The 25,929-nt window shown below is 39.0% G+C and overlaps 1 protein-coding gene across 1 annotated transcript in view; it reads right to left on the reverse strand.

Annotated features, from left to right (window-relative positions):
• LOC130922660 (kinase non-catalytic C-lobe domain-containing protein 1) overlaps window positions 1-25,929 on the reverse strand; it is a 66,476-nt gene that overhangs the window by 14,165 nt on the left and 26,382 nt on the right. The window contains exons 9-23 of the mRNA XM_057847576.1: window positions 24,153-24,224; window positions 23,816-23,877; window positions 23,575-23,733; window positions 20,958-21,035; window positions 20,800-20,884; window positions 20,585-20,656; window positions 12,878-13,419; window positions 11,248-11,341; window positions 11,044-11,141; window positions 10,773-10,957; window positions 3,283-3,393; window positions 3,052-3,199; window positions 2,618-2,767; window positions 2,253-2,438; window positions 2,070-2,152 (exon numbers count right to left, since the gene is read on the reverse strand). Coding sequence (XP_057703559.1) covers window positions 2,070-2,152; window positions 2,253-2,438; window positions 2,618-2,767; window positions 3,052-3,199; window positions 3,283-3,393; window positions 10,773-10,957; window positions 11,044-11,141; window positions 11,248-11,341; window positions 12,878-13,419; window positions 20,585-20,656; window positions 20,800-20,884; window positions 20,958-21,035; window positions 23,575-23,733; window positions 23,816-23,877; window positions 24,153-24,224 — 2,125 coding nt within the window. The remainder of the gene's footprint in view (window positions 1-2,069; window positions 2,153-2,252; window positions 2,439-2,617; window positions 2,768-3,051; window positions 3,200-3,282; window positions 3,394-10,772; window positions 10,958-11,043; window positions 11,142-11,247; window positions 11,342-12,877; window positions 13,420-20,584; window positions 20,657-20,799; window positions 20,885-20,957; window positions 21,036-23,574; window positions 23,734-23,815; window positions 23,878-24,152; window positions 24,225-25,929) is intronic.

Consider the following 25,929-nt stretch of genomic DNA (forward strand, 5'->3'; position numbering starts at 1 on the left):
TACAGGCATAGCCACGGACAGCTACTTGTTAAGGACCAAGTTGATATGTACACGAAGGGGGGAGTGTCATTCAAGAATATCAACTTGGTCCTTAACAAGTAGCTGTCCGTGGCTATGCCTGTAATATTGTCTCAACAAGTGAAGTCCGCATAGCTAATGTAGCTAATTGGCTCGTCGTCGATTTTCGTGCCTTTCTTAGGAAGGCGAAATTCACTTGATGTTGACACGAATTATGATTATATACGCTTGATAAATCTTTAACTGAATGACATTCATGAGAAAACATTAATTCCACGGAACTTCTTACCTGAGCGTGCTCTGCCATTTCTGTCGTACTCTGCCGTGATGAATAAAGCAAGAAGGAGCAGGTCGGCAATGGTGTGTCCCGCCCTCCTCCTGAACAATCGCCGTTCCGATTGGTCTGAATTTTGCCTCACATCACATGCTTGGGCCGAAATTTAGTTGTACATGCTCAGAAAACACTTGTAGATTATTAAAGATAAAACACCCGAAGAACTATTCACTAGATTGTGTTCTTTCTTAACTAACGTCTTCTTTTGACCACGACTTGGAATGATATTTTTGTGTTTTACAACATATTATTTCGATGTACAAGTAGATTTTTTCATCTTTGGTTACAAGTGACTTTTGTCTCAGAAAACGCCACAAGGGGTGAGACGAAACTTTTTCACCTGTAGCAAAGAAAAAAACACCTGTAGAAAAATAAAAAAATCACTTGTAAATGGGGGAAAAAAACACTTGAAGAAATTTTTTAATATTGTTTTTTCATGTTTATTTCACAACGAAAAATTTGGAAATACAAGTGTTTTTTTAGTTAAAATACAAGTGTTTTTTAGTTAAGATGAGTCATTTTACAGGTATGTTTTTATTTTAAAACTAGGTTACAAGTATTTTTTTTGTCTCATAAAACGCGACAAGGGTGAGACAAAACTTTTTAACCTGTAGCTAAGAAAAAACACCCGTAGAACAAAAAAAATCACTTGTAAATGAGGAAAAAAAACACTTGAAGAAATTTTATAATATTGTTTTTTCATGTTTATTTCACAACGAAAAAATTTGGAAATACAAGTGTTTTTTTAGTTAAAATACAAGTGTTTTTTAGTTAAGATGAGTCATTTTACAGGTATGTTTTTATTTTAAAACTAGGTTACGAGTATTTTTTTTGTCTCATAAAACGCGACAAGGGTGAGACAAAACTTTTTAACCTGTAGCTAAGAAAAAACACCCGTAGAACAAAAAAAATCACTTGTAATTGGAAAAAAAACACTTGTATAATGTATTTTTTACATTGTGTTTTTTTCATGTTTATTACAAAAGGAAAAAGTCGGTAATACAAGTGTTTTTTAGTTAAAAATGGTCATTTTACAGGAAGAATTTTCATTTTACAACCTCACTTCTTTTGGCACTATTCTATCTCCATAGAGAGCGGTGTTCTCACACTTGGTTTGTCCTTTAATTACCATGTCCAGGACGACTGACAGGTCGGGGTCGTTCCGAGTTGCACGTTTTACTTGCGATGCTGAAATTGGTGCATGTTCAACATTTCGGAAATAGAATATGTCCACTGAGGTAGGTTCATGGAAAAGCGCTATATAAGTATAACACCATTTACCATTTGTCCGAGTTTTATTCATTTTTTTCTTAATGCATTGCCAAAATGTATATGATCGGGAAAAATTATCGGGAATGATTGGAATTGAATCGGCAGCAAAAAAAAAAAAAAAGCAATTGGAACTGGAAATAATCGGGATCGGCAGATACTCAAACTAAAAAATTGGAGTTTTACTTTTAGTTTCACATTGCACGCGATACAAAACGTAAGATTAGTCACCAATTTGTAAGGGCATACGCCACAATTTGTAAGATTGCCAATGGCCTCCGGTTGACAGGTATTGGAATGGTATGTCCAAACTATGGCCTGGAATCAGCAAAATATAATTTTAATACATTTAAGGGAAAAAAAACATTTAGGATGCACCTATGATAATATTTTGGATTTCCAATTGATGGGCATTAAAAAAATACTCCTCCAAAACTAAAGAACTTACTTGTTTCCCTTAGAGGGCTTGTCTCTGATACCTTGAATTCTGGAATTGAGGAAATGGACTGGATGACAACCGTGGAAAATGTCCTGCATTTGAAGAGTGACATTAGTGAAACAACCATGGAGAAACATTTCCCCCTAGTGTTCAAGTAAAACAAGTGCATATTGCCACAAAAAAAATGAGTACCTGTTGCAGAAGTGTGAGTTGCTGGGCTACATTCAGTATACTGCAATTTTTCTGGCTGAAGGAGATGTGCTCATCACTGCTGTAAGGATTGGAGATGTAGCAAGGCAGGGGCAGAGCTGCAGATATGGAGAAATCCTTCTCTTTTGGCAGAGATGCCGAAGGCTCCACTCCTGATGAGATTTTCCACTAAGAACACAGGAATTAGAGAGAAGGCGGCTTTCCTAACAACTTTAGAATCCAAACTTTAACAGTAGTAACGGCTGAAATGACAGAATTTAACTCATTGTTCAAGACTGATTTTCTCTCGACAGAAAACATGATTTTAGAGATAAGGATGAAAAGACAACATTGTTGCTATGAGTCACCTTCCTCATATGATCTTCATCAGATGATTGAACACAAAAAGATTCTGCTTCATATTCAATTTCACTCCGTTTCCTTAAGCTCCAAATTTTACTTGGAGGACTTTGAAGAGCGGTAAGAAGGACTTGCCCTCGACTGTCTGCAGGAATGACCTACCAAGAAAGAAACAACACACAACATTTGTTATATTCCACTATTTAAAAAATATTTTTTGTGTGTTAGATTAATTTCCAGCCAAAATATTACGGTGAGCATTTTTATTAATTTCATAAAATTACTGCGAACATAAGCCACAAGTTTCAAATACATATATTGTCACACAAAGTAAAAATAAAAGTCCACTATTTATTATTGATGGTAGCTGTGCGTGTAATTATTGAAGTTGTACACGCTGGAATAAAGTAGTAATAGTATTATACTATGATTGTGTGCTTACCACAGTACGAAGAAAGTTTTCCAAAACAGCCACAACATTAGACTTTGGAGTGAAGTCAACTATTTTACAATCCATAATCCACATGTAAAGCAAGTCCAAACTGCGATGTAAGATGTTAACACTATTTTCGGATTTGTCTGGACACTCTCTGTTGTTAAAAAAAAACACAAAACAAAACCAGTATATTCATTTAAATGACAAACACTCGCCATTGAAGCTCAATTGTAATACCTCACAGCAGTGATGAACGTCTCCATAATAAACTGCAGTAACTGCTCAGAAGTGCAGAAAAAGCGATAAGTATATAGAAATTGCTGAATATACCCCTCTGAAGCAGCATTTCTGTGTAAAAAGAAAATGTTGCATGACCCACTGAATAACAAAAGTAAATAACTTACAGCTTAAAGCAACACTAGGTAACTTTTCAACCTTTATAAAATATTTTCACAAAATTTGTGATGTTATGTCGACTGACAATTAGTTGAATAAGACCTGTTTTACAGTGGGGCATGTAAGTATTTAGTCAACCACCAATTGTGCAAGTTCTCCTACTTGAAAAGATTAGAGAGGCCTGTAATTGTCAACATGGGTAAACCTCAACCATGAGACAGAATGTGAAAAAAAAAAAAAACAGAAAATCACATTGTTTGATTTTTAAAGAATTTATTTCCAAATTAGCGTGGAAAATAAGTATTTGGTCACCTACTAACAAGCAAGATTTCTGGCTGTCAATGAGGTCTAACTTCTTCTAACGAGGTCTAACGAGGCTCCACTCATTACCTGTATTAATGTCACCTGTTTTAACTCATTATCGTTATGAAAGATACCTGTCCACAGCCTCAGTCAGACCCACTCCTAACTCCACTATGGCCAAGACCAAAGAGCTGTCGAATGACACCAGAGACAAAATTGTAGACCTGCGCCAGGCTGGGAAGACTGAATCTGCAATAGGTAAAACGCTTGGTGTAAAGAAATCAACTGTGGGAGCAATTATTAGAAAATGGAAGACATACAAGACCACCGATAATCTTCCTTGATCTGGGGCTCCATGCAAGATCTCACCCCGTGGCGGCAAAATGATAAGAATGGTGAGCAAAAACTACAGAGAGCTGGGACCACAGTAACAAAGGCTACTATCAGTAACACAATGCGCCGCCAGGGACTCAAATCCTGCACTGCCAGACGTGTCCCCCTGCTGAAGAAAGTACACGTCCAGGCCCGTCTGCGGTTCGCTAGAGAGCATTTGGATGATCCAGAAGAGGACTGGGAGAATGTGTTATGGTCAGATGAAACCAAAATAGAATTTTTTGGTAGAAACACAGGTTCTCGTGTTTGGAGGAGAAAGAATACTGAATTGCATCCGAAGAACACCATACCCACTGTGAAGCATGGGGGTGGAAACATCATGCTTTGATGCTGTTTTTCTGCAAAGGGACCAGGACAACTGATCTGTGTAAAGGAAAGAATGAATGGGGCCATGCATCAAGAGATTTTGAGTGAAAATCTCCTTCAATCAGCAACCGCATTGAAGATGAGACGTGGCTGGGTCTTTCAGCATGACAATGATCCCAAACACACAGCCAGGGCAACAAAGGAGTGGCTTCGTAAGAAGCATTTCAAGGTCCTGGAGTGGCCTAGCCAGTCTCCAGATCTCAACCCCATAGATAATCTGTGGAGGGAGTTGAAAGTCCGTGTTGACAGCCCCAAAACATCACTGCTCTAGAGGAGATCTGCATGGAGGAATGGACCAAAATACCAGCAACAGTGTGTGAAAAGCTTTTGAAGAGTTACAGAAAACGCTTGGCCTCCGTTATTTCCAACAAAGGGTACATAAAGTATTGAGATGAACTTTTGGTATTGACCAAATGCTTATTTTACACCATGATTTGCAAATAAATTCTTTAAAAATCAAACAATGTGATTTTCTCCCCCCCCCCCCCCCCCACATTCTGTCTCTCATGGTTGAGGTTTACCCATGTTGACAATTACAGGCCTCTCTAATATTTTCAAGTGGAAGAACTTGCACAACTAGTGGTTGACTAAATACTTATCTGCTCCACTGTATATCTTAAGAGGGTCTATATCGCTTTCACTGGCACTACTGATTAACTTTGAAGAGGGTGGCAGGAACCCTGCCACACAAAAAAAAAACTACAAATGTGCTGACTGCTTTATGGCAGACTTCACTTCCTCCTTTCTCCATTCATTACAAAGACGGAAGTCGATGCGAATGCTTTCGCGCGAGTTCTGCAAAGATGACAGAGCAACAAAAGAGAAAAAAAGTTTTGTCTGAGGAGATAAAAAAGGGAGGCCACCAGGATATCCAGAATAAATATTGGCCGCCTTTCACTCGCTGGCGTGACGACCCCCCCACTCCCCCAACCGAACTCGTCAGCGCTGACGAGTTCGGGTGGGGTGGTTGGCCACACGGTTTCTAACCGTCATATGCTATTGTTTAGCCACAACTGGATTAATTTCCTTATTACTATTCATCCTTCACACAGCCACTGGAAACAGAAATTGTCACGACGCTTGGGCACAAAGCAGGGAAAACAAAAGGGAGGCAAGGCAGGGTGACGATGAGCTCAAAACACTTAAATGATAACTAACAAAAACACAAAGTACAAACAAAAGGCGTCAAAAACTTACTTAAAAAAGGATGAAGGAACACGAGGGCTATGGATGGCGAAATAGACATGAACAGATCTTAAGATAGACCAGGAGTAGTAATTCTTGGAATCTTACTTTAATTAATTACAGTTACAAATTACTTCTCCCAAAAAGTAATTGAGTTAGAAACTCCGTTACCTGAATGTAATAGTAATTAGTTACTTGGCAAACTAACTGGTGTTACTTTTGATGTTGATGAAAACATAGGTCTACAGTATGTGTAGTTCAAAGGGTTTTGGGACAATTGGCCCTAGCCCAATTCTTTACCCTAAACTTAACTATACACAGGGGTACTGCGGATATTGCCATAACTACAAAGTAACCTTTACTATGTTTGGAAGTCATTTAATGTTGTGAATCAACTGTTAAAGACCAAATGTGGAGTAGTTTCATAAAATGCCAAATAGGGTCACAATTAATGTAATTAACATTGTCCAACAAATAAAGCATGAAAAAAAAATTTATATGTTGGATATTTGACAAAATAATCGCGTTTCCGAAGTTCGAGTTTGAAAGGGGACGAACCCGGAAGATATATGTCACACCGAGAACAGCGATGGCAGCGCTCCATAAGGCCGCTCTACAAAGCCCTTCAAACAATGATTCAAACAGCGATATAAGCGATAGATCGAGCGCAAGTGAGGAGATCCAAGTTTTTGAAGAGTTGGAGGAAGAGGAGGAGGTTGGAATTTTATGTTGGACCACACATATATAAGCCAGCTAGCTTCTACTGTACATTCCACAACACGATCGGGGTTTTGCCTCGAGTTACCTTTCAGCTAACGTCGCTACCTTCTACTGTTCATTCCACAACAGTTGGCAGCTCTGTTTTGACAAAGTCATCAGTCATCTATCCAAAAATCACACTTACTTTTTTTGAGAATCCTCGATCATAAGCAGACCGGTTGAGGAAGCAGGCATCTTTGAAGTGTTTGTAGCAGAGAACACTACTCGATGATGGTGTGAAATTCATTCACTTCATGCAAACGAAAGATGTCCATTTAAGTGCCCTGCTATCCTTTGGCCACTCATGCAACTTTTATTTAAATTGAAAACAATGCATCGCCACACACCGCCGTGGCATCTTACGGAGAAGCAATGCAACAATACTGTTCTATGGCGGACTTCCCTCGCAGTTCTCTTTGTGACGTAATTTCCGAAGATTTTCGAATATTGTCGAAGACAAGCATTTTCATGTTAAGGGCGTTGCTATGGGTTAAACAAAGAATCTGGAAGGGTTGCGTTAAAAAAAAAAATAACGAAAATATGCTTATAATTGTTTAGCCGTTGATATTATTCAAAAACATGGTTGGCCAACCTTTCTTCACATTTGGTCTTTAAAGTTGTTAAAACTGCTCCCGTTATTCTATTAGTTCCCTTCTGTCAACTTTCGACATGTGGAAGTTTTAAAACTGTTTCATCGTTTAAAGATAAAAGTCAAGATTTTGCCGATTTAGGCGTATTTTAGATAGAAAGTTACTTAGGTTTTCTAGGAATGTTCTCTACAACAGAGCCTTCCTGAGAAGTCTACTGCTTTAAGATGGCGGCTGTTTACTAACGCCAGCGACTCATCATTTTGCATCTAGTTCTCGATACATGTGATCTCTACTGCAGCATCATGTGGGCGAAGGTTGTCAGCATTCGGCTGCAGTCAGGTATTATTGAGGAGCCACGGAGCATCGCGTTTGCAACGGCGTCACAACTCCCTTCCCTCCTCCCCACTTCCGATCTGCTCTCTCAATGAGTTTGCCTTTCAGACTTTTCTCGCGTCATTCAACCAATGTAGTAACGTATAGTAATGCACGCCTTTACGTCCTGGGTAACAGTAACAGCGTTGCAAAGATAAAAAAAAAATTTAATTAGATTACTCACTACTGAAAAACATAACGCCGTTAGCAACGCCGTTGTACTCTAACCCCGGTAACACACCAGAAACGTAAACGTCGCGTCAACGATTCCGCGCGATAACCCACCATTGACGCTCGGCGTTAATTTCCATAGGACGCGTTTTACGAGCAGCGCGTCTGTGGAGCAGCTAGATCGGTTCACGCGAGGATCGCAAGATCGCGCGAGAGTAGTGGGTATTTAAAGATAGTAAAACAACAACCATTTGCCTTTCAGACGCTGCGTATTGGTCAGCTTTCTTTCTGGAAGATAGAAGAAAAAAGAAGTCCTGTGCTAAAGAGAAAAGCAATCCCAATGACAAAGAGTTTAACATGTATTTTACAAATTAAATTCCTCAATCCATTTTTTTCCTTATGATTATTTTTCTAAAGCTTTATTGATGGATTTTAGTTAAAGCACCACGCAGAAATTAATCAATTGAATTGTGTAGCAGGATTTGTGTATTATTCTTATTATTTAATTACAGGTGTTTTAGCTCATTTCAATTTATTTTATGTATATGGGCTATTATTTATTTTATTATGTATTTATGTTTTGCAAATGTGATGTAGTATTCATTTATATTCTATATTTTATGTAGTATAATTTTAGTTCCTATGTGAATATTAGTTCCTACTTGTTTTGTTGTGGTAGGAGGGTTTTGTATTGAACACGGGGGTACTGATGCGCCGAGATTAAAGCAGAGTTGATACTGTCCTGCCGAGTTGGTTATTGTTATAGCAGAGAAGACCGCAGTAAACCACCAACAAGTAAACTGTGACCCGATATACCCACAGCCTCAAGAGATTTGATGGACTCAAAAAGTAAGTTACGATTGCTTATTATTTTGAAAATCGACCGTTTCCACCGTATTTTTACACAAGTGACTTCCAGTCTGTTCAATCCTACCTAGTAGTATTGACGCAGTCTCGCGTCAAATAACAAACTGCTGTTCTTTTCCCTTTGCGACGCGTTGAGCGCTTCTGGGACGCGTTCAACACGCAACCGCACTGCGACTGGTGTTCATTTGCTGACTGACTTTAACGGCCGCGTTTCACTGCGTTATCGCGGCGGGATCGTTGACGAGCCGTTCACGTTTCTGGAATGTAACCAGGGTAACGCCGTTATTAAAAACACTGGAAAAGACACATGGATTGACAATGACCGAACAAGAACAGACAGCACATGGGGAACTTAAATACAGACATGATATAACAACACAATGAGCCACAGGTGATTCATACAAGAAGCAGTGGATTGGTCAAGACACAAGGAACAGGCCACAAAAGGTGAAATCAATGGATAATCACTAGGGGTGTAACGGTACACAAAAATCTCGGTTCGGTACGCACCTCGGTTTTGAGGTCACGGTTCGGTTCATTTTCGGTACAGTAAGAAAACAAAATGCAAACTATAAATGTGCTAGTTGTTTATTACACACTTTTGTGCTTTCAACAATAGGAACATTAGCCTATACAAAGCTAGAATTCTGCTCAAAAACAGAAAATACAACATTCTGAAATGTAGATATTTTGAAAAACAAAATAAAAATAACTTTGGCTAAGACTTTTTCTTTAAAATAAATATCTGATGTGCAAAATTGAACAGTCGCAACACTGAAGTGAAGAGTTGTTCCATCTATATTCTTTTTTAATTTGAATTCCCAACCTAGAGAGCCAACCATCTTCCATGTTAACACTCAACCGTTACCCATGCTGCTCACTGCACTTCTGAGTGGTGCGACGGCCATGGCCGTTTAATTGTTATCTTTTTTGAGACTGTCAGTCATCTGATCGCCGCGTCCGCCAGCTGGCTGCCTCCCCTCCCAACGTGGCGTATTCTGATTGACGCCGGACAGGCTGACGACATCACCACCGCTGACGGGCCACCCGAACTAGCCGCTGTCGGACATGTATCCATTATGCAGCGCTTTGTTTACATTTGCGGCAATAACGACACTTGCTTTACGGCAGCTAATCCGATACACGGTAATACGGCTCTGGGTAATACTATTAGGCTGTTGTTTGAGCTTGCATACCCGCGTGTGTGTTGTATTGTGCCTGAGTCTTGTTAACCAAATAAGTCTTCTGACCGCTCGTCATTCTACAGTCAACACTCAGAGTTCTCAACTACGCATTTGACAGCATACGTGCCGCGTACCTCCTCGCCAGCTGTTTGCTCGCTATTCATTCACCAGTGCATTTGATCGCTATTTTGTTACACTCCTGCTTTTTCGGTGAGGTATTTTGTGTTCATTCGTTATTGGATCGTTTTTGTTCACCACTGTAAATAAGAGCACCGCAGCAGTAGAGGTAAACTGCCGTTTTCGTTCAACCCGTTTTGTTTAGTGTAGAAGCCAGGTTAGTGGCTGTATTGTTTTTTATTTTTTACGATCAGGGTTTACTTAGCGGGTGGGGTTCAAGTGTAGTTTCATTTTGTTTGTTGTTTTGGCCTGGGCTTACGCTGAAGCCAGCTTCTTCCGCATTTTGTATATTTTGTTCATTGCAAGTTCGACTTGTGTGAATAAATTTGTGTCCAATGGCAACTTGTGTGTGTGTCTCATTTTATTTTACGTCCTTAGCAGCCGTCCGTGGGACGTAACAGTGGGATTATGGGAAGCATGAGCGGGCATTCCGCGCTTGCGTTAAATGCGTCAAATATTTTAACGTGATTTATTCAAAAAAATTAATTACTGCCCGTTAACGCGCTAAATTTGACAGCACTTTACATTTCGTCAGAAACTCATTCGGTACGCCCCCGTACCGAACCGAGGACCCCGAACCGAAACGGTTCAATACAAATACATGTACCGTTACACCCTTAATAATCACATGACAAGATGGAACAAACCTAACACAACTAAACTCAAGGCATTACAGAAATGTTTTGTAATTCATCTGCAGGCGACCGGAAATTGATTTTTTGATTGATTGATGATTTTATGACACTGTGCAGATGTGCGCTGATTCTCATGGGAAACACAGTCTTTCTTAACGCAAAACACTACCGCTTTTGTCCATCGGCGTCGCTAAAATCGACGAAAACTGAAAAGTTACATAGTGTTGCTTTAACTTAGTATTCATTACACTACCAAATTCAGCAATTTGGCTGAAAGTGTGATGTCACGCAAGACAAGTGAAAAGTCAAGTATGAATATATAAAATTACTTTGCATAAAGGTAAGCCATAAGACCTAGAGGAGTCCCTGCATGCAGATTTTTTTTCCCTTTGTGAGTTGTAAAGCTCAAAACGGGTGTTTCTTCAGAGCTTTTGACTGCTATAGAGTTCATCCCACAAGTAGACAAAGAGGGCAGTAATGATGTGTCCAAACCCCACTGATCCACACTCTGTGTCTGCAGTAAAACAAAAAATCATTTGTTCGGACACTAAACAAATGTCAGATGAAGTATGGAGTATCATAACTGTACTTGAAAAGCACCTCAAGGTACTTCTTGACGTAATTCAACAAGATCACTTTGGATCTCAGTTCTTCAAGCTCAGCCTTGAGTTTGGACAACATTCCTTTGTTTTCAAAACCTTTAGAAAAAAAATTGTATTTATTTATTTTAATTAAAAAAAATTGCATTCAATCACAATAGCAATCATAATATTAGCATAATAGCGTACAGTATGAGCAACAAACCTTGATTCTTTCTCTCTTGCTGAATTAGTTTCTGGTAGAAATTTCTCATTTTCTTAAGATTCCTTGTTTCAATGATCAGCTGCTGCTGCAGTTCCTGTTCAAAAGAGCCCACAATCCATCATCCCAAATCTTTTATTTCACCATGTTATAATGTAACCTTTGGCCATAAAATTTTCACATTTTACACTCCAATTTCTCCCGCAACAAAATTCAACGGATCCTTTGAAGTCAACAGTGAAAAAAATTGCTGCCGACTTACTTAAGATTATCGGCTTCTATTTTAAGCTTTCATTATAAGTGGGTCACCAAAGTGTGTAAATACAAAGACAATTCATTAATATTCGTTTGCAAATGATAATAACATCTTCTGCCGAGGGCCAAGTTCAGTTACTTTAATATTCAGATCCAGGTTGCAGAAAACAACATGCAAATTATCTTACAAGTCCCCAATCTGCTCTTACCCCAAAGCTTGACTGTGCTCCACTTCCAGCAAATTAAATAAAGCGGTGTTCCTTTCAAGTCTGGTGATCATGAATGTATATGGGTTTGTGTAATTACGTTTAGTTTGGAGTTTAACCCTTACATGCACAAATTATGTCTCATATTTCCTCTCCTCTTAGTGCCAATGACGGCGCAAGATGTCGATTTTCGAAAATCGACTTTGACTGACAGGGGGCAAATGAATGTTTGATGAGCATTCATGGCCAGTCCTCCCGGTTTAAATGAATTGGGCGTCTATGACCATTGATGGCATGCAATGAGTTAAATAATATGAAAATAAAATCTACTTTTGAGTGTTTCTTGCAGGAGTAACCATAAGTATTTTTCTTTTTTTTTCTTCTTTTTTAAAATTTCATTAATTTGGCTTCACTAATAAGCTATAAACTGATTTATAATGATTAAGGCTGCAGCTATTGATTATTTTAGTAGTCGATTAATCGATGAACGAGTTAGTTCGAATAATCAAGTAATCGGAAAAGGAACACTGAAAATTAAAATACCTGAGCTGAGCCTCAAACGGTATAAAAAGATAAATATATGAGGATCTAAGTACAACAAAAGAACAGTTGGCTAACTTATATAGCAAAAGTCCGCTAGCTTAAATGCTATAGTATGCTCCCCTCTCCCCCCCCCCCCCCAATGCTCTTAACATATTCCCACAAAAACGGCTAAATATACCAATAAACTAAATTACGAATGCATTAAGAAAAACATTAGCTCAAACAAAAACTTAGCTTATGTTGCTCTTAACAGGGAGCAGCTGGATTCATGTAAAATGAGTAATGTCATATTCACTTTCGCCACTAGAGGGCAGTCTAGCCAGCCAAATCAATAAAACTAAATGCAAACACTTTCAAAACAAACCAGTACAAACCAGTTCAAATTTAATTTGAATCTTTCTAATTGAATTGCTTAAATTAACAGATTAACAGTTGCAGAACTAATAATAATAAAAAAATGTAAAAAATACAACAATGGTTAATAATACATTTTTAAATCACCAAAAATAGCCACTTGCCATGTGAAGGGTTAAAGTATCAACTTTTGAATAGCTGTCAACTGCAGTGTCCACTGTCCCTGAAAGGGGTAAAGGTCAAATATGACTTGAAACATATGTTTTTTTCCCTACCTGTGTTTTAACATCCAGGCATGGCAATCCTGAGTACTGGCCAAGACTCGAAGCATACTGAATAACCTCTGGGCTAAAACACTCCTCTCCAAAAAAAGCCAAGTCCCAGGCAGGCCTGAAGTACAAGTCTGGTCCGTCTACTGAGCATCCAGATGAGATAAATTGCTCTGAAACTAGAGAATCACTGTCCTCCATCTCTTCCAGGCAATTAGGACTCATCTGTTCACCACAAATATCAGGCAACGTTTCTTTTTCCTTTGAATGGCACTCTGCTTCAGAGGGGCTTTCATCGCTGGGCTTAGCCAAGTGGTCTCCTCCCTCAGTGAGCCCTGCGTCTGAACCGTCCATGTCTATGTCACACCGGAGAAGGAGTGTGCAAAGATGGGCCAGTGAGGAGAAACAAAGACAGCTGACTGAATCACATGGGCAGTGGAAAGAAAAAGAGTGGGTCATTGAAGAGCAAAACAGTGAAAAATCCACTGGTACTGGGGGGATGCAGTAGTATTTGAACTGCACAATGAATGTAGTGTGGAACTCATGCGCTTAAAGGCAATTACAGCTGAATTCTTCATACTTTGTTCTCCATTTTGTCTGCTTCTAATCAACCCTGTTGATACACTGATATTAGAAATGAGCATGACAGATTTAATGTGAGCTTTGAAGCGTCCTTGACAACATCTTGTTTTTTTGCAAGCATATCTAAACTTGATAGGCCTGAAAAAAAGATCCATCCACAACACAGCCTTGATTCATGTGACTTTCGTCAGCAACAGAAAAGTGACATGTTTTGAAACCCACACAGACAACAAACACCTTTGGGGTCAATAATTTAACATTTCTTCAATTCCCACCTAATTTAGGTAACAATCTTGAAGTCATTTTGTCTTCAGACTAGAGCTGTCCCGACTAGTCGACGTAGCACAAAATCCCGTTGATGTTTAATAAAGGGTTGAAAAAATACTGTATATGCGTGGAAAGTTGAGAATGGCGGATGCTTGGGATTCAAGCGGGGAAAGCCACACAAAGCCAAAATACCGCTCAAGAGTGACCAATGCATGGACTTATTTCAACGAAACTGTACACTGTCATCACGACAGGAGACAACAAGCTGGCGGATCATAAGTCCATATAACGAGATTTTTTTTACTGAAGTTGCCTTTATGTGGGTTCTATGACAGAGTATTAGAGCGCTAATGTCAGGCTTATTTAGCTGAATAAGCAGCTACGTACATACACGGAGTTTAAGGGAGGGGGGGGGGGGGGGGCGGGGGGACCAGCCCCCGCTGGTGGCCGAAAACTATCATTGCATGTAATTCACTTTCCAAAATATGATTTTAAAATTAAGAGTTTTCCGGTAAAATATTGTCTGTAAAAGTTGTAAAGCAATAAAACGAACCACAAAAATGAATGAAATGAACAAAAAAAAAATGTTTTAATAATGGGTCAAAATTATTTTTCAAACAGATCATGTCACTAGCACCTAAGACGGTCATTTGCTTTACTTAGCCAAAACCACCCGAGGACCGAAGAGGCAAGATGGATATACTTATTTTTTTCAAACCTAAGCTTTCAAAAGCGACAACAACTACTGAGCAAGAACCAAGGATTGAAAATGTGGACCATGAAACGCCTGAGAGCACCGCCAAAATGGTGAGCAGAGTTTCAATTTGCCCCACTAAAGACGCTAATCGTACAATAGAGCCACCACCGGTGTCTTGCCAATGTAGTTACCCCGCCAAAAATTGTATCCCCTGGGCGGGAGCACACACGCACACATTAGTTACAGTATGTCGACTTAAACAATTATTTGAAGCCAGAAAAGAACCACAGTTATATATTTTGGACATCAACATTTATTAAACTGGAGAAAGTCCATACAAGACTTGCATTACAGTAATAACAGTTATAGTAGTGATGGGTCCGTGAGACCTCATGAAGCGTGTCGACACAGTGACACACTGTGTTGACACAGTGTGGATACTGTGTCATTAAATACTGACACCTGCTAGACATAAAAAATCCCTACAGGCAACCCACTTAACAGAGACTGAATTGATGACATAGCATGTAAAATCAAATCATTTAAGTATTTGCATTCATGTTGCATTATTCCATATCTTTAAATTATGTGAACATATATTATAATGTGAAAACGTAAGTAATAATGAATGGGTGAATGAGGAATGCCTGTGGACTTTTTGTTCTGATAAAATTTTATTCAAAAACAGTTTTTTTTTCATGTTTAAAATTTAGTTGGTTACTTTTTTTTTTTTTTAACTGTGGACAACACACTCGCATGGAACCAACGATGCCAGCATGCACAAGAATTTCCAGTTGAAAGAGGTTTGGATAAGATGTCCATTGGCTCCTCCAGTATTGAAGAAAATCGGCATTGCGTGCCATGTTCGGCTCAGTCATGCATCGTTGCACTTTTGCAATTTCATCTACAGTTGCATTGCCTCCATGACTCCCCACTTCGTCATCTAAGTGCTACCATAGCCCATCAGAAAGAAACTGAAGTGGACAAAAAAATAAATTATAGCTTAATTACAGATTTCTAATAAATTACCAAAAAAAGTGACTGTGGCAAAGTAAAGGAATTGCTCTATACCTGTGTTTATTTTGGGATTATCAGAAACTTCATTCTCATGCTTGGCCAAATAATGCTTCAGCATTTAGGAGGTGGCTCCTGTTTGTACAGTATATGACAGGTTGAATGTACAAATGCGACATTTTGCCTGCAAAAAAAAAAACTTTAATAGTGAAACTGAAAGTTTTGGAACCGCGCCGGGCGACGCGATCCGTTCAACACATTCTGACCAGTACTCAAACCCGCACGCACGACATGTCGCGGACGAATGGCAATTGCTCTGACCACTAAGCTATCAGGTCAAATGCCAGCACGTATTCTTGAAGGCAAGGCACCGCAAACGACGGACCCGCGTGCACCCGTCACACTAATAAACTAAGATTTACCTTAAAATTAAATGTATTTTGAATGGAAGATGACAAGTGCGTTTTCCCTGTCTTATGTCCATTTCCACAGCATGTAGACAACAAGGAAGTAACCGTGAGATGTGGATTGTTTCAGCAGCTCCATCGCGTTGACAGACGTGCTTCCTTTTGAACCAGTTTGCCGCGTCATGACTGTGTCGACACAGTTCAATGAGTTCATGCATCGGTCACGTGATTTTCTTGTAGCGATACGCGCACCGACGCAGGGGTTGCTCCATTAGCTCGGCGCTCACGCCGGCGCATTACTATCACTGGATCCATCACTAAGTTATAGGTCATGTAACAGCTGAAGTTGCCCCGCAACTCTTAGTTTCGCCAGCAAGCGAAGCTGTTGACTTGCTGAAGTTAATTTAACTTTTTACATGATGTGCAACAAATTATTTTTTGTGTACACTGTTTTTATTTTCCTGTTGTCATTTTGCAATTCTTGGTAGTATATTGTTAATAATACTTCGCTTAAGGTTAAATTAAAATGATTACATTTCTAAGTTTAATTGCAGTGAACGCACAACCAATCAGGTCGCGTCGTGTTTTCCAATGAGGAAGTAAAGTGATGCAGCAAGCTGTAGCGTAAGCAGCACTAGCTCGTCCAAGTTGCTGAAAGTAAGCAATATATAAGCTAAATAAGTCAAGCAGACTTCCCTGTTTGTTCATGAGCAGGCCAGATGGGTATGTATATTTTCATTTGTGCTTTATATTTTGTATATGTTCGTTTATTCAATTGTACATCACTTCATTGTATCTACGGTGGGTCTATGGTGAAAGAAAGACTACAGTAAACATCAGTCAAACAAGAACTCTCGAGTCTCCATTCGTGAACAAGCCGGTATAGGTCATCCTACGAATAAGACAGTAAAACATTGCCTTTTTTTAATGTTCAGTACGTATGTTACGTTATACGACAGAAAAAAAGTTAAACATTTTTTTTTTTTAAATGAATGGGCTATGTTTTAAAAAACTTCATGGATAACTACATCACCAAAACACGGAAATCAAGCAAATCAATGCAGCGCAGTGGCTCCGCCCAGGGGATACAATTTTTGACGGGGGTAACTACATTGGCACGACACCAGCGGGCGTACCATATTCAATGGATGAAGATCGTGACAAAAATGATAGCTGTTAGGGGTGTGACAAAATATCGAAATGGTGATATATCGTGATACTTTGTATCCCAAAAGGTTATCGATATGTTCCTGCCAAGAATCGAGATATTGTTTTAAAAAGGTGTCAATGTCTAAAAAAATAAATAAGAATGAACCAACAAGTTGCTACCAAAATCTTCCAGCATTATAGTGTCTCAGTTAACTCTAAGGCTGCATTGACGGTGCTCGACGCCCAATCAATTTAGACTGGGAACGTTCGTTCATTCGAAACCAGGGCATTCACAGTCATTCTGTCCAATTTTCAGGGCATTTACAGGCCACTTGCTGTTCATTTTAGGGCATTTACAGGTGATTTTCTCTTGAGTTTGAGTCACTGCCTATTCATTTGGGTAATTACCAGGTCAATTCTTGTTCTGTAGCTCAAAATAAACAGGAAGAGACCCATAAAACACCCCAAAATCAACAGGAACTAACTGAAAATCAACAGGTAAATGACTTTAAATGGCCCAAAATTACCTCATTGCCTGGCATTGGCTGCTACTACCGGCCATAGACGTTCAATCCGTTTGAAGTGGGAGGGATGGCAGCCGCTGGGAGGAATGTTCATTCGCTGCCATCCCTCCCACTTCAAATGGATTGAACGTCTACTATTGATAAACTCATTCCAATTCACAGCAGAAGCTTGTTTTTCTGTTTATTAGTTGTTTGTATAATATCCTAGAAAGATTTCTTGACCAATGTATCGATAATCGTTGTATCGCCATATCGTCAGATCATTGTTATCGTGAGCTTTGTATCACAAATCGTGTCGTATCGTGAGGTACTCAGAGGATCCCGCTCCTAATAGCTGTCCTAAGCAGCCTGATTTAGAATTCCTCTCAAGAATGATGGGAAACAAAAAACACTCATTTTCAACTAATAAATATTCTTTAGGGCTGCCAAAATTAACGCGTTAACGTGCGGTAATTAATTTTCCAAAATTAATCACGTTAAAATATTTAACGCAATTAACGCATGTGCAGAACGACCCACTCAAGCATTGCCGCGAACAGACTACAATGGCGCCGTTTGAAGTATATTGAGAGCTAAGGGCAGATTCAAGCAAGTGGAGTGGACGCAGGTGTTACAACACTCGCCAAGGGGGCCGCTGCTATTTTCAATGTGACCGGCATTGTCAGATTGAGCAGTGAGGAAGAAAGTGGTCGAGCGAGAGAGGGAGCGAGAGAGTAGAGAAAGTGCGCAGTTAGCGTAGGCTCAAGTGCTGCGTCCCCCACATGCTTTTGTTTTGTTAATAAAAGTACCCACAAAAAGCCATCCAACGCCTCTCGGTGTTTATATGTATGCCGCCGTCTTCCTCAGGAGGAAATCGGACGAACTGAGCCAACCGACGACAACGAGCCAACATGAATCGGCGGTCCATAGCACCGCCAATTAGCAAGAAGGGCGAACTGGTAACGCAGGCATTTATTGGAGCCGCGCTATTTGATGAAATAAGCGGTGGCATCTCTTCTACTACTGTTATAACTATTGTGGCAAGCGACATGGGGAAGAATAACTGAAGATGATCTTTTTCTTAACACCATGTATTGTACTCAACGCAGAGAAGATATACCATTGCAGCAACCACTGTGACTCATGGTTGCTCAAATTCCCATCATGCATTTGGGCAGTTAAGAACATTTAACTCGCTACAGTATCATTTAGTGAGAGCACAACAAAAATAATATTCCTATCCCTCAAAAATAAAATAATGTTCACAAAAAGAAAAGTACTCAATGCAAAGAGATCTGGCATTGAAAGGTGGAAAAGCGCTATATAAGTGTAACACCATTTACCATTCCCAATCAAAATAGCTATGCAAAATAATACTCTATTCAAACATTAAGTTTAGCTCAACAAATACACTAGATGGCAATATTTAGTCACAATACAAAAACTATCAAAATTACTATAACTTGTACTCATGTTTATCTTTTAAGAATTACAAGTCTTTCTATCCGTGGATCCCTTTCACAGAAAGAATGTTAATGCCGTCTTGTGGATTTATTGTTATAATAAACAAATACAGTACTTATGTAGAGTATGTTGAATGTATATATCCGTCTTGTCTTATCTTTGCATTCCAAGAATAATTTACAGAAAAATATGGCATATTTTAGAGATGGTTTGAATTGCGATTAATTGCGATTAATTACGATTAATTAATTCTTAAGCTGTGATTAACTCGATAATTAATTCTTAAGCTGTGATTAACTCGACTAAAAAATTTAATCGTTTGACAGCCCTAATATTCTTGTAAGTTAATTTTATTGCTGACCCTGCGTTTCGGGGTCATCTACATGTTGTGCCTTCCCTGCCCCAAAAGTCAAACTCCGCCTATGGCTACGTACTTTACGTAGTGCATTGCCACCTCCGTTAAACTCAACAATATTGAAAGCGTGTTTTAGAATCGGTTTTACAAATAAGGTCATCTTTATTATTTTGCTTCATCTACATCAAATTATATTCCACAGAAGAATTTATACTAATGCTTCGTCGTAGCTACCAGCGAAGGTACATGTAAGTGCGTAGCGGCTCACAGCAACATTACCACTACGTAATAATGTAACTTTTGTTTCTCATTGCAATATTATGATTTTATTCTCGTTCTTTTTTTAAATGTATTAATTTGGCCCTAAAATAATCATTTGGGACAGCCCTACTTCAGACGTTTTGCAATCAATACATCTACCACATGGGAAAAAAAAGAAAAGCATGAATTCCGTACTGCTGTTGACTATAAGCTGAGTTCTCCAATAACCTTCATCAGTGGAGATGGAAAACGACACTACAGTGGCTATTTAAAGTTCTGTTTGTTGAAAGATTGCCTGCATATGAAACTAGGAAAATTAATCAAACACATCTGCAAAAACAGACGCCATTGTCAGCACATCGCTTTTTGATTCTATAGCGCCTATGTAAAAAGACATGAAAACAATTACTTGCTTTCATTCATCTTTCCTTTCACCCACCTAAGTCCTTCCCCCTCAAAGGATTTGCACATCATTAACAGTGAAGAGGAGGTTCAACATATCTTCTCAATGTGTTTAGACACAGCTAAGCATTCGGAGAAACAAAACATGTTACCATGGGTAACAATATCCATGAATGCCGCTTCCATTATGCATACTTCACACTCAATTAAATGATATACATGCAAAATAGTAAGCGTAAGTGGACAGAGAACATTTCAGCTAGGGGAAAGCATGAATGCAAAGGTCATGAACCTGCTCAAAATTAGAATCTATGGGGGATAAATCCATTATTTACTGGAACATTGGTCTATGAGGGTGACATTCTTCACCATTGTTCATAATATTCAACAACTAATATATTGTGCAGACAGAAAAATCAAAATGTAATTGCTGGGAAGCAACATAAGACAGTGCACATGTGCAAGTAAGTAGCTGTATTGTAAATGTGGCCATAATGACAAATGTTTTTAAAAAAAATCAGATTTAGTGATATACAACAAAAACCTTTTTAAAAATCTGCTTACTCGTTAATAGCATTTCCATTGTTGTTTCTCTCTTCCCTTTTGGTTAGTATGTCTGAGGCGAAAAGTGTGGTTTTGGAACTGTAGATTTTTGGGTGTTGGAGTCCACTGTTGCTTGAATAGCTGAAGAAGAGAATAGGAAATTAGTTTTCTATGATGATGAGTGCAAATATTGCACTCTTCAGTATTTACGATGCTGTAATTCAAAGTAAAAAAACAAACAAACAAACAAGCAAACAAACAACATAAAAATCCACCATGCCTACCGGGTCTCATATGAGATGTATCTGTACTGAAACTTTGGTTTGTGTCATCTGCACTCAAATATTCTCCAGTCGATCTTGATACTGGCTGGAAAATAGTGGGTTTGGCTTAAAACACAGCATCCAGTTGTATAAAATTTGGCTGACAAGCTTGAATTTACCGCATGAACTCTGCTGATTAATTGGTTCCACACATTCTGAGCATTTGTTCCTTGACGTGTTAAGTAGTCAAAGCAACTCTGGAATGGATGCATATTAATATTAGTTACGGAGCAGCTTACCAGAGAAAAAAATGGCTGTGCAAGGAGTCATTGCAGGATACAGTGGAAGTAAAACAGCCAATCAATCCCAAGATTTAATGTTAGTTAATAATAAAACATGGTAATGCCAAAATCATGAAAAAAACATGTTCTTGTCCAAATACTTCTTGACTAAGGATGCTTTCACACTAGACCAAGAGAACCAGGGTCCCGTTTGAGAGCTATCTCGGAGCAACACTTGCAAATTAGTTGTTGAAAAAGTTCAGGATTCACACTGGTTCCAACCGAACTTTCTGAGTATCATCACGTGGACGAAAGGCGCACTCATTGATTGGACGAATAAAAGATGAAATACCTCCCTCCTGGGAGGGGAGGGAGCGTGGAGTGTCATAGCACCACGCTGTGACGTAATGTAGCATAGCATTATTTTTACGTTTGTTTTTTTTCTTTTTTAATATTACTGGCTTTTATTTTGCAATGATAATAGAACCGTGCATTTGTATGTGTCATTTTTTGTCAACTGACTGTTTTGTGCAGCGGATATTTTTTCCATGTAAGAACCCCCCAAAAAACTCTAATGTAGCATAGCATAGCAAGTCGCCGTTCGGCCAGCGGGGGGGTTGCGCCCTCCTGACTCGAGCGAACTGGAGTAGATAAAAAATGAATTGGGGAAAATTAAACCTTGAAAGGGAACCGCATGGTATGCTAAGTAACACACGCAAGCAATCGCTCTCACTTTTGCCACTTTTTTGACTGTCAAATTATTGCCACTTCCAGAGGAGCTAGGCTCACAAAACAGCCGTCCCGAGAGGCTCCACCTGACTTGGCTTCAGTCACTCTCACATGGTACGTTCAGCAACAGCATGCAAAACACATCTGCCACATTAGAACCTGATTCTGTGTATCAATTTGCTAATGCTTAGCACGGCACAAGAACATTTGGCCGTGGTTCATCTGTCATTTTGCCATTGTTGATTTTGTATAGCGTGCGCGCTGTACTTTTGCTTCCAAAGATGCCCTTCGTGTACGATCACAGCTTGGAGCATCAGGGCTCCACCATAGACTTCATAATTTATTGACGGGACACGGGGCCGATTTATAGGGGGCCTATCTCCGTCAAAGCTGACTGAGTGGAAACACAGACAAAGATCTTTTTCCGTTGAAAATTCTTGTGAATAAATGCTTAAAACCCTGAATTCTTTATAGATATGGACGTTAAACAGTCTCGATTCTTGGTTAAAAGCAATAAAAAAAACGTGCAGGTAGCATTTATTTTACGTAAATATTGTGAACTATGAGGCTACTCAGTAAGGAAATTAGCGGCCGCCATATTTAAACAAAGAGCTTTTTCCATTGAAAATTCATGTGAATAAATCTTTAAATCCCTGAATTCTTTATATATATATGGATGTATAACAGTCTCGATTCTTGGTTAAAAGCAAAAAAAAAACGTGCATGTAGCTTTTATTTTACGTAAATATTGTGAACTATGAGGCTACTCAGTAAGGAAATTAGCGGCCGCCATATGTAGACAAAGAAATTTTTCCGTTGAAAATTCTTGTGAATAAATGCTTAAATCCCTGAATTCTTTATAGATATGAACGTAAAACAGTCTCGATTCTTGGTAAAAAGAAAAAAAAAAAAAAAAACAAACAAAAAAAAAAACGTGCAGGTTGCATTTATTTTATGTAAATATTGCAAACTATGAGGCTAGTCAGTAAGTAAATTAGCGGCCGCCATATGAAGACAATGAGCTTTTTCTGTTGAAAATTCTTGTGAATAAATGCTTAAATCCCTGCATTTTTTATAGTTATGGACATAAAAGAGTCTATATTCTTGGTTAAAAGCTAAAAAAAAACCCTGCGCAGTTAGCATATATTTTACGTAAATATTGCGAAGTATAATGCCAATGCTGTAGCGGATAATTTCTCCTATTGATTTTTTTCACAACGTTTCAAAATGCATGCATGGTACGAAAAATATAACAATTACCTTGAATCCTCAAACAAATCACTCCCGAGACAACCCTTCCTGTTTATATGCAGTACCACTTTCGTACTTTTTCAAACTAAATCCGGCGTTAGATCGCTGCATGTGACGGACTGCTTATAAATGAAGCGGAGTGTTGGACGGCCTCCTTCGGGAAGACGTGACACAGTGAATAGGGAATGTGTCATGTCAATACATTATGAAGTCTATGGCTCCAAGCAGGTACCAAAACTGCACCCCTCTCCGGTTGCATTCACAAGCGAAGCAAGGTGCGCTTATAGCGGACCAAGACCCACGATTTTTGAGCAGCCCAGAGTTCGTTTGTTTTGTCCGAACTAGAGTTCGGATGCGCTTTCACATTTACAAAACGAAGCAGACTATCTGAGAAAAAGAACTCTGGTTCATTTAATATGGATCAAATATGAAAGCGCCCTAAATGTTAAGTTCTGAATGCAGTGACGTTCAGTTCATCCACGAGGTATGACAAACATTGCTGATTTAAATGGTGTGATAATTTTGTTGTTATAACCTGTTTAGCCATGGCAATGGAAGGTCTCTCGACGGGTGCATTCTTTGCCATTTCAAGCAGAAGTCGCTTCAGTTTGCGAGGCATCACAAGCTTCTGATTGGGCAACAAAGTGAACTTTGCAGTTGCCCAAAGGATAGCAGCAACTCCATAAACACAAGCCTAGATAGCAACAGAAAATTTCGATTGGGAAAAAAAATAATTTTTTATGTTCTAAATATACTCATGCACTTTATCAACATACCTTCTCAGTTACGATTCCATGCTCTTGATATTCAGGGGCAAGATAAAATTTATCCTGAGATTCTGCAGAGAACACATTTACAGTGCTTAAATGGGAAAAAAATGCAAATTTAAAACAAGTGTGACAAAACATTGGACGAGTGGTTTTTGAGTGGCTCTTTCGTTCACTTTAAAATCCTACCTGAACCAACAGGCCTGGGGTAACTGCCTCAGGCCTCACAATGCACCAAAGTGTAATAAATAGTGACTTTTCTCTTGAGCGGTGCCAGCTGACTCCCCCTTTCTATTTTTTTTTTTTTTTTTACTATCGCAGTGAGGAAAATAAAAAGTGATCTTACCAATGTTTTTCGGTGTCAAGAAAAGTATCTCCCCTGTGCAGCCAATGTATACATTATCCAAGGATATGCAAGCTAATGAAAAGAAGATAGTAGCATACAAAAATTATATGTTCTTCCAAAATTGATTTCAATGAGAATATGCACACACACAAAAAAATTTGCATTATTGTGGTAATTGAGCAATTAAAAAAAAAAAAAAGAAAAAAAAAAAAAACTTGGGATACATTCATAAGTTATCCCTTTCAGGGACAGTGGTTATAACATTGACATATTCAAAAGTTATCATTAGCTTAACTCATTCACTGCTAGTCCAGGTCACAGAGTATGTGTTGTGGTAGTTAGTAAGGGAGGAAAATTGCTATTGAAAACACTAATTGACGACAATAGATGTCCAATCCATTTCAACTGGAAGAAGCTGAAAGCGAGCGATCGAATAGTCGCCTTCAGCTTCCCTCAGTTAAAATGACATCAATTGCAGACAAAGCTATATGTGCAATCACAAGAGATTTTAAAACTAAAAAAAAAAAAAAAAGAATCAGTAAAATTTCCTGTGAAAAATACATATAGGCCACACTTATTTGAATTTGTCTTCTTCTTAAATTAAAAAAAAAAATTATCCGTTTGTTTAAACTTATTTTTTTAAGTTAAGTTTTTAAGTAAATTATTTTGCATATTTTGTGTTTTCTTCTGCGTTCTTTATAGCAGAGTTGACCGATATTATCGGGTAGCCGATAATATCAATAAAAGCATTTTACAATGATATCGGATAATATCGGCATCGGTTTTTCATTATCGGTTTTGGGCAATTATGCATAATGCAGTGCTGTCAAATCCTGCCTGTGTTTCTGGTGGTTTTTTCGCCCCCTGCTGGTGCTTAGGTGTAATTAGTTCCAGCATATTCTGCTGACGTAATCATGTCAGCGCGATCTCATTGTGACAAGAGAGAGCTAAACGCAGTAGCGTCTGGAGTCAGTTCTCGCCCTCTCACCACGTTGTTTGTGTCTTATACGAGCCTCACTTTTAAGTTATATCTGTCTGGTTACATTATTTCATTGTTTGCGAACTGTACTACCAGTTGCTATTAAATTGACACTTAGTGTACACTTTTCTTTATTTTGTGACTTTATTTCATATTATTGACACAATGTTTTGTTGTCTGTCCATCCATCCATCATCTGCCGCTTAATCCAGGGTCGGGTCGCGGGGGCAGCAGGTTTAGCAGGGAACCCCAGACTTCCCTCTCCCCAGCCACTTCAACCAGCTCCTCCGGCGGGATCCCAAGGTGTTCCCAGGCCAGCCGAGAGACATGGTCTCTCCAGCGTGTCCTGGGTCTGCCCCGGGGCCTGCCGCCGATGGGATATGCCCGGAACACCTCTCCAGGGAGGCATCCAGGAGGCATCCGAACCAGATGCCCGAGCCACCTCAATTGGCTCCTCTCAATATTTTGTTGTTTTCTGTTTTAGAAGTATCAGTGCTCTAGTGAAGAGAAAGATGACCACAGTAAAGCCAGTTCATCTTTACTCCAGCGTTTGACTTCTCTTTAGAGCCTGGTTTTTTCGCCATCTTTCGATTTGTGTACCCACACACACATTGAGGGCAGAATAAGTGCCTTATTGGCACTTTGTACTTGATCCAAAAAACATGTTTGCACTATTTTGATTTCAACAATATAGTGGTGCAATATAGGCAGTTTTTCAAGTTGTATTTTTTTCTTCTTCACAGAATGTTTGGAAAACCGTAAAGTTCTTACGTTTAACATTAGTAAAGCATCCAGTGG

This window comes from Corythoichthys intestinalis, chromosome 10 (genome assembly GCF_030265065.1).
Source record: "Corythoichthys intestinalis isolate RoL2023-P3 chromosome 10, ASM3026506v1, whole genome shotgun sequence".
Classification (NCBI taxonomy): Eukaryota; Metazoa; Chordata; class Actinopteri; order Syngnathiformes; family Syngnathidae; genus Corythoichthys; species Corythoichthys intestinalis.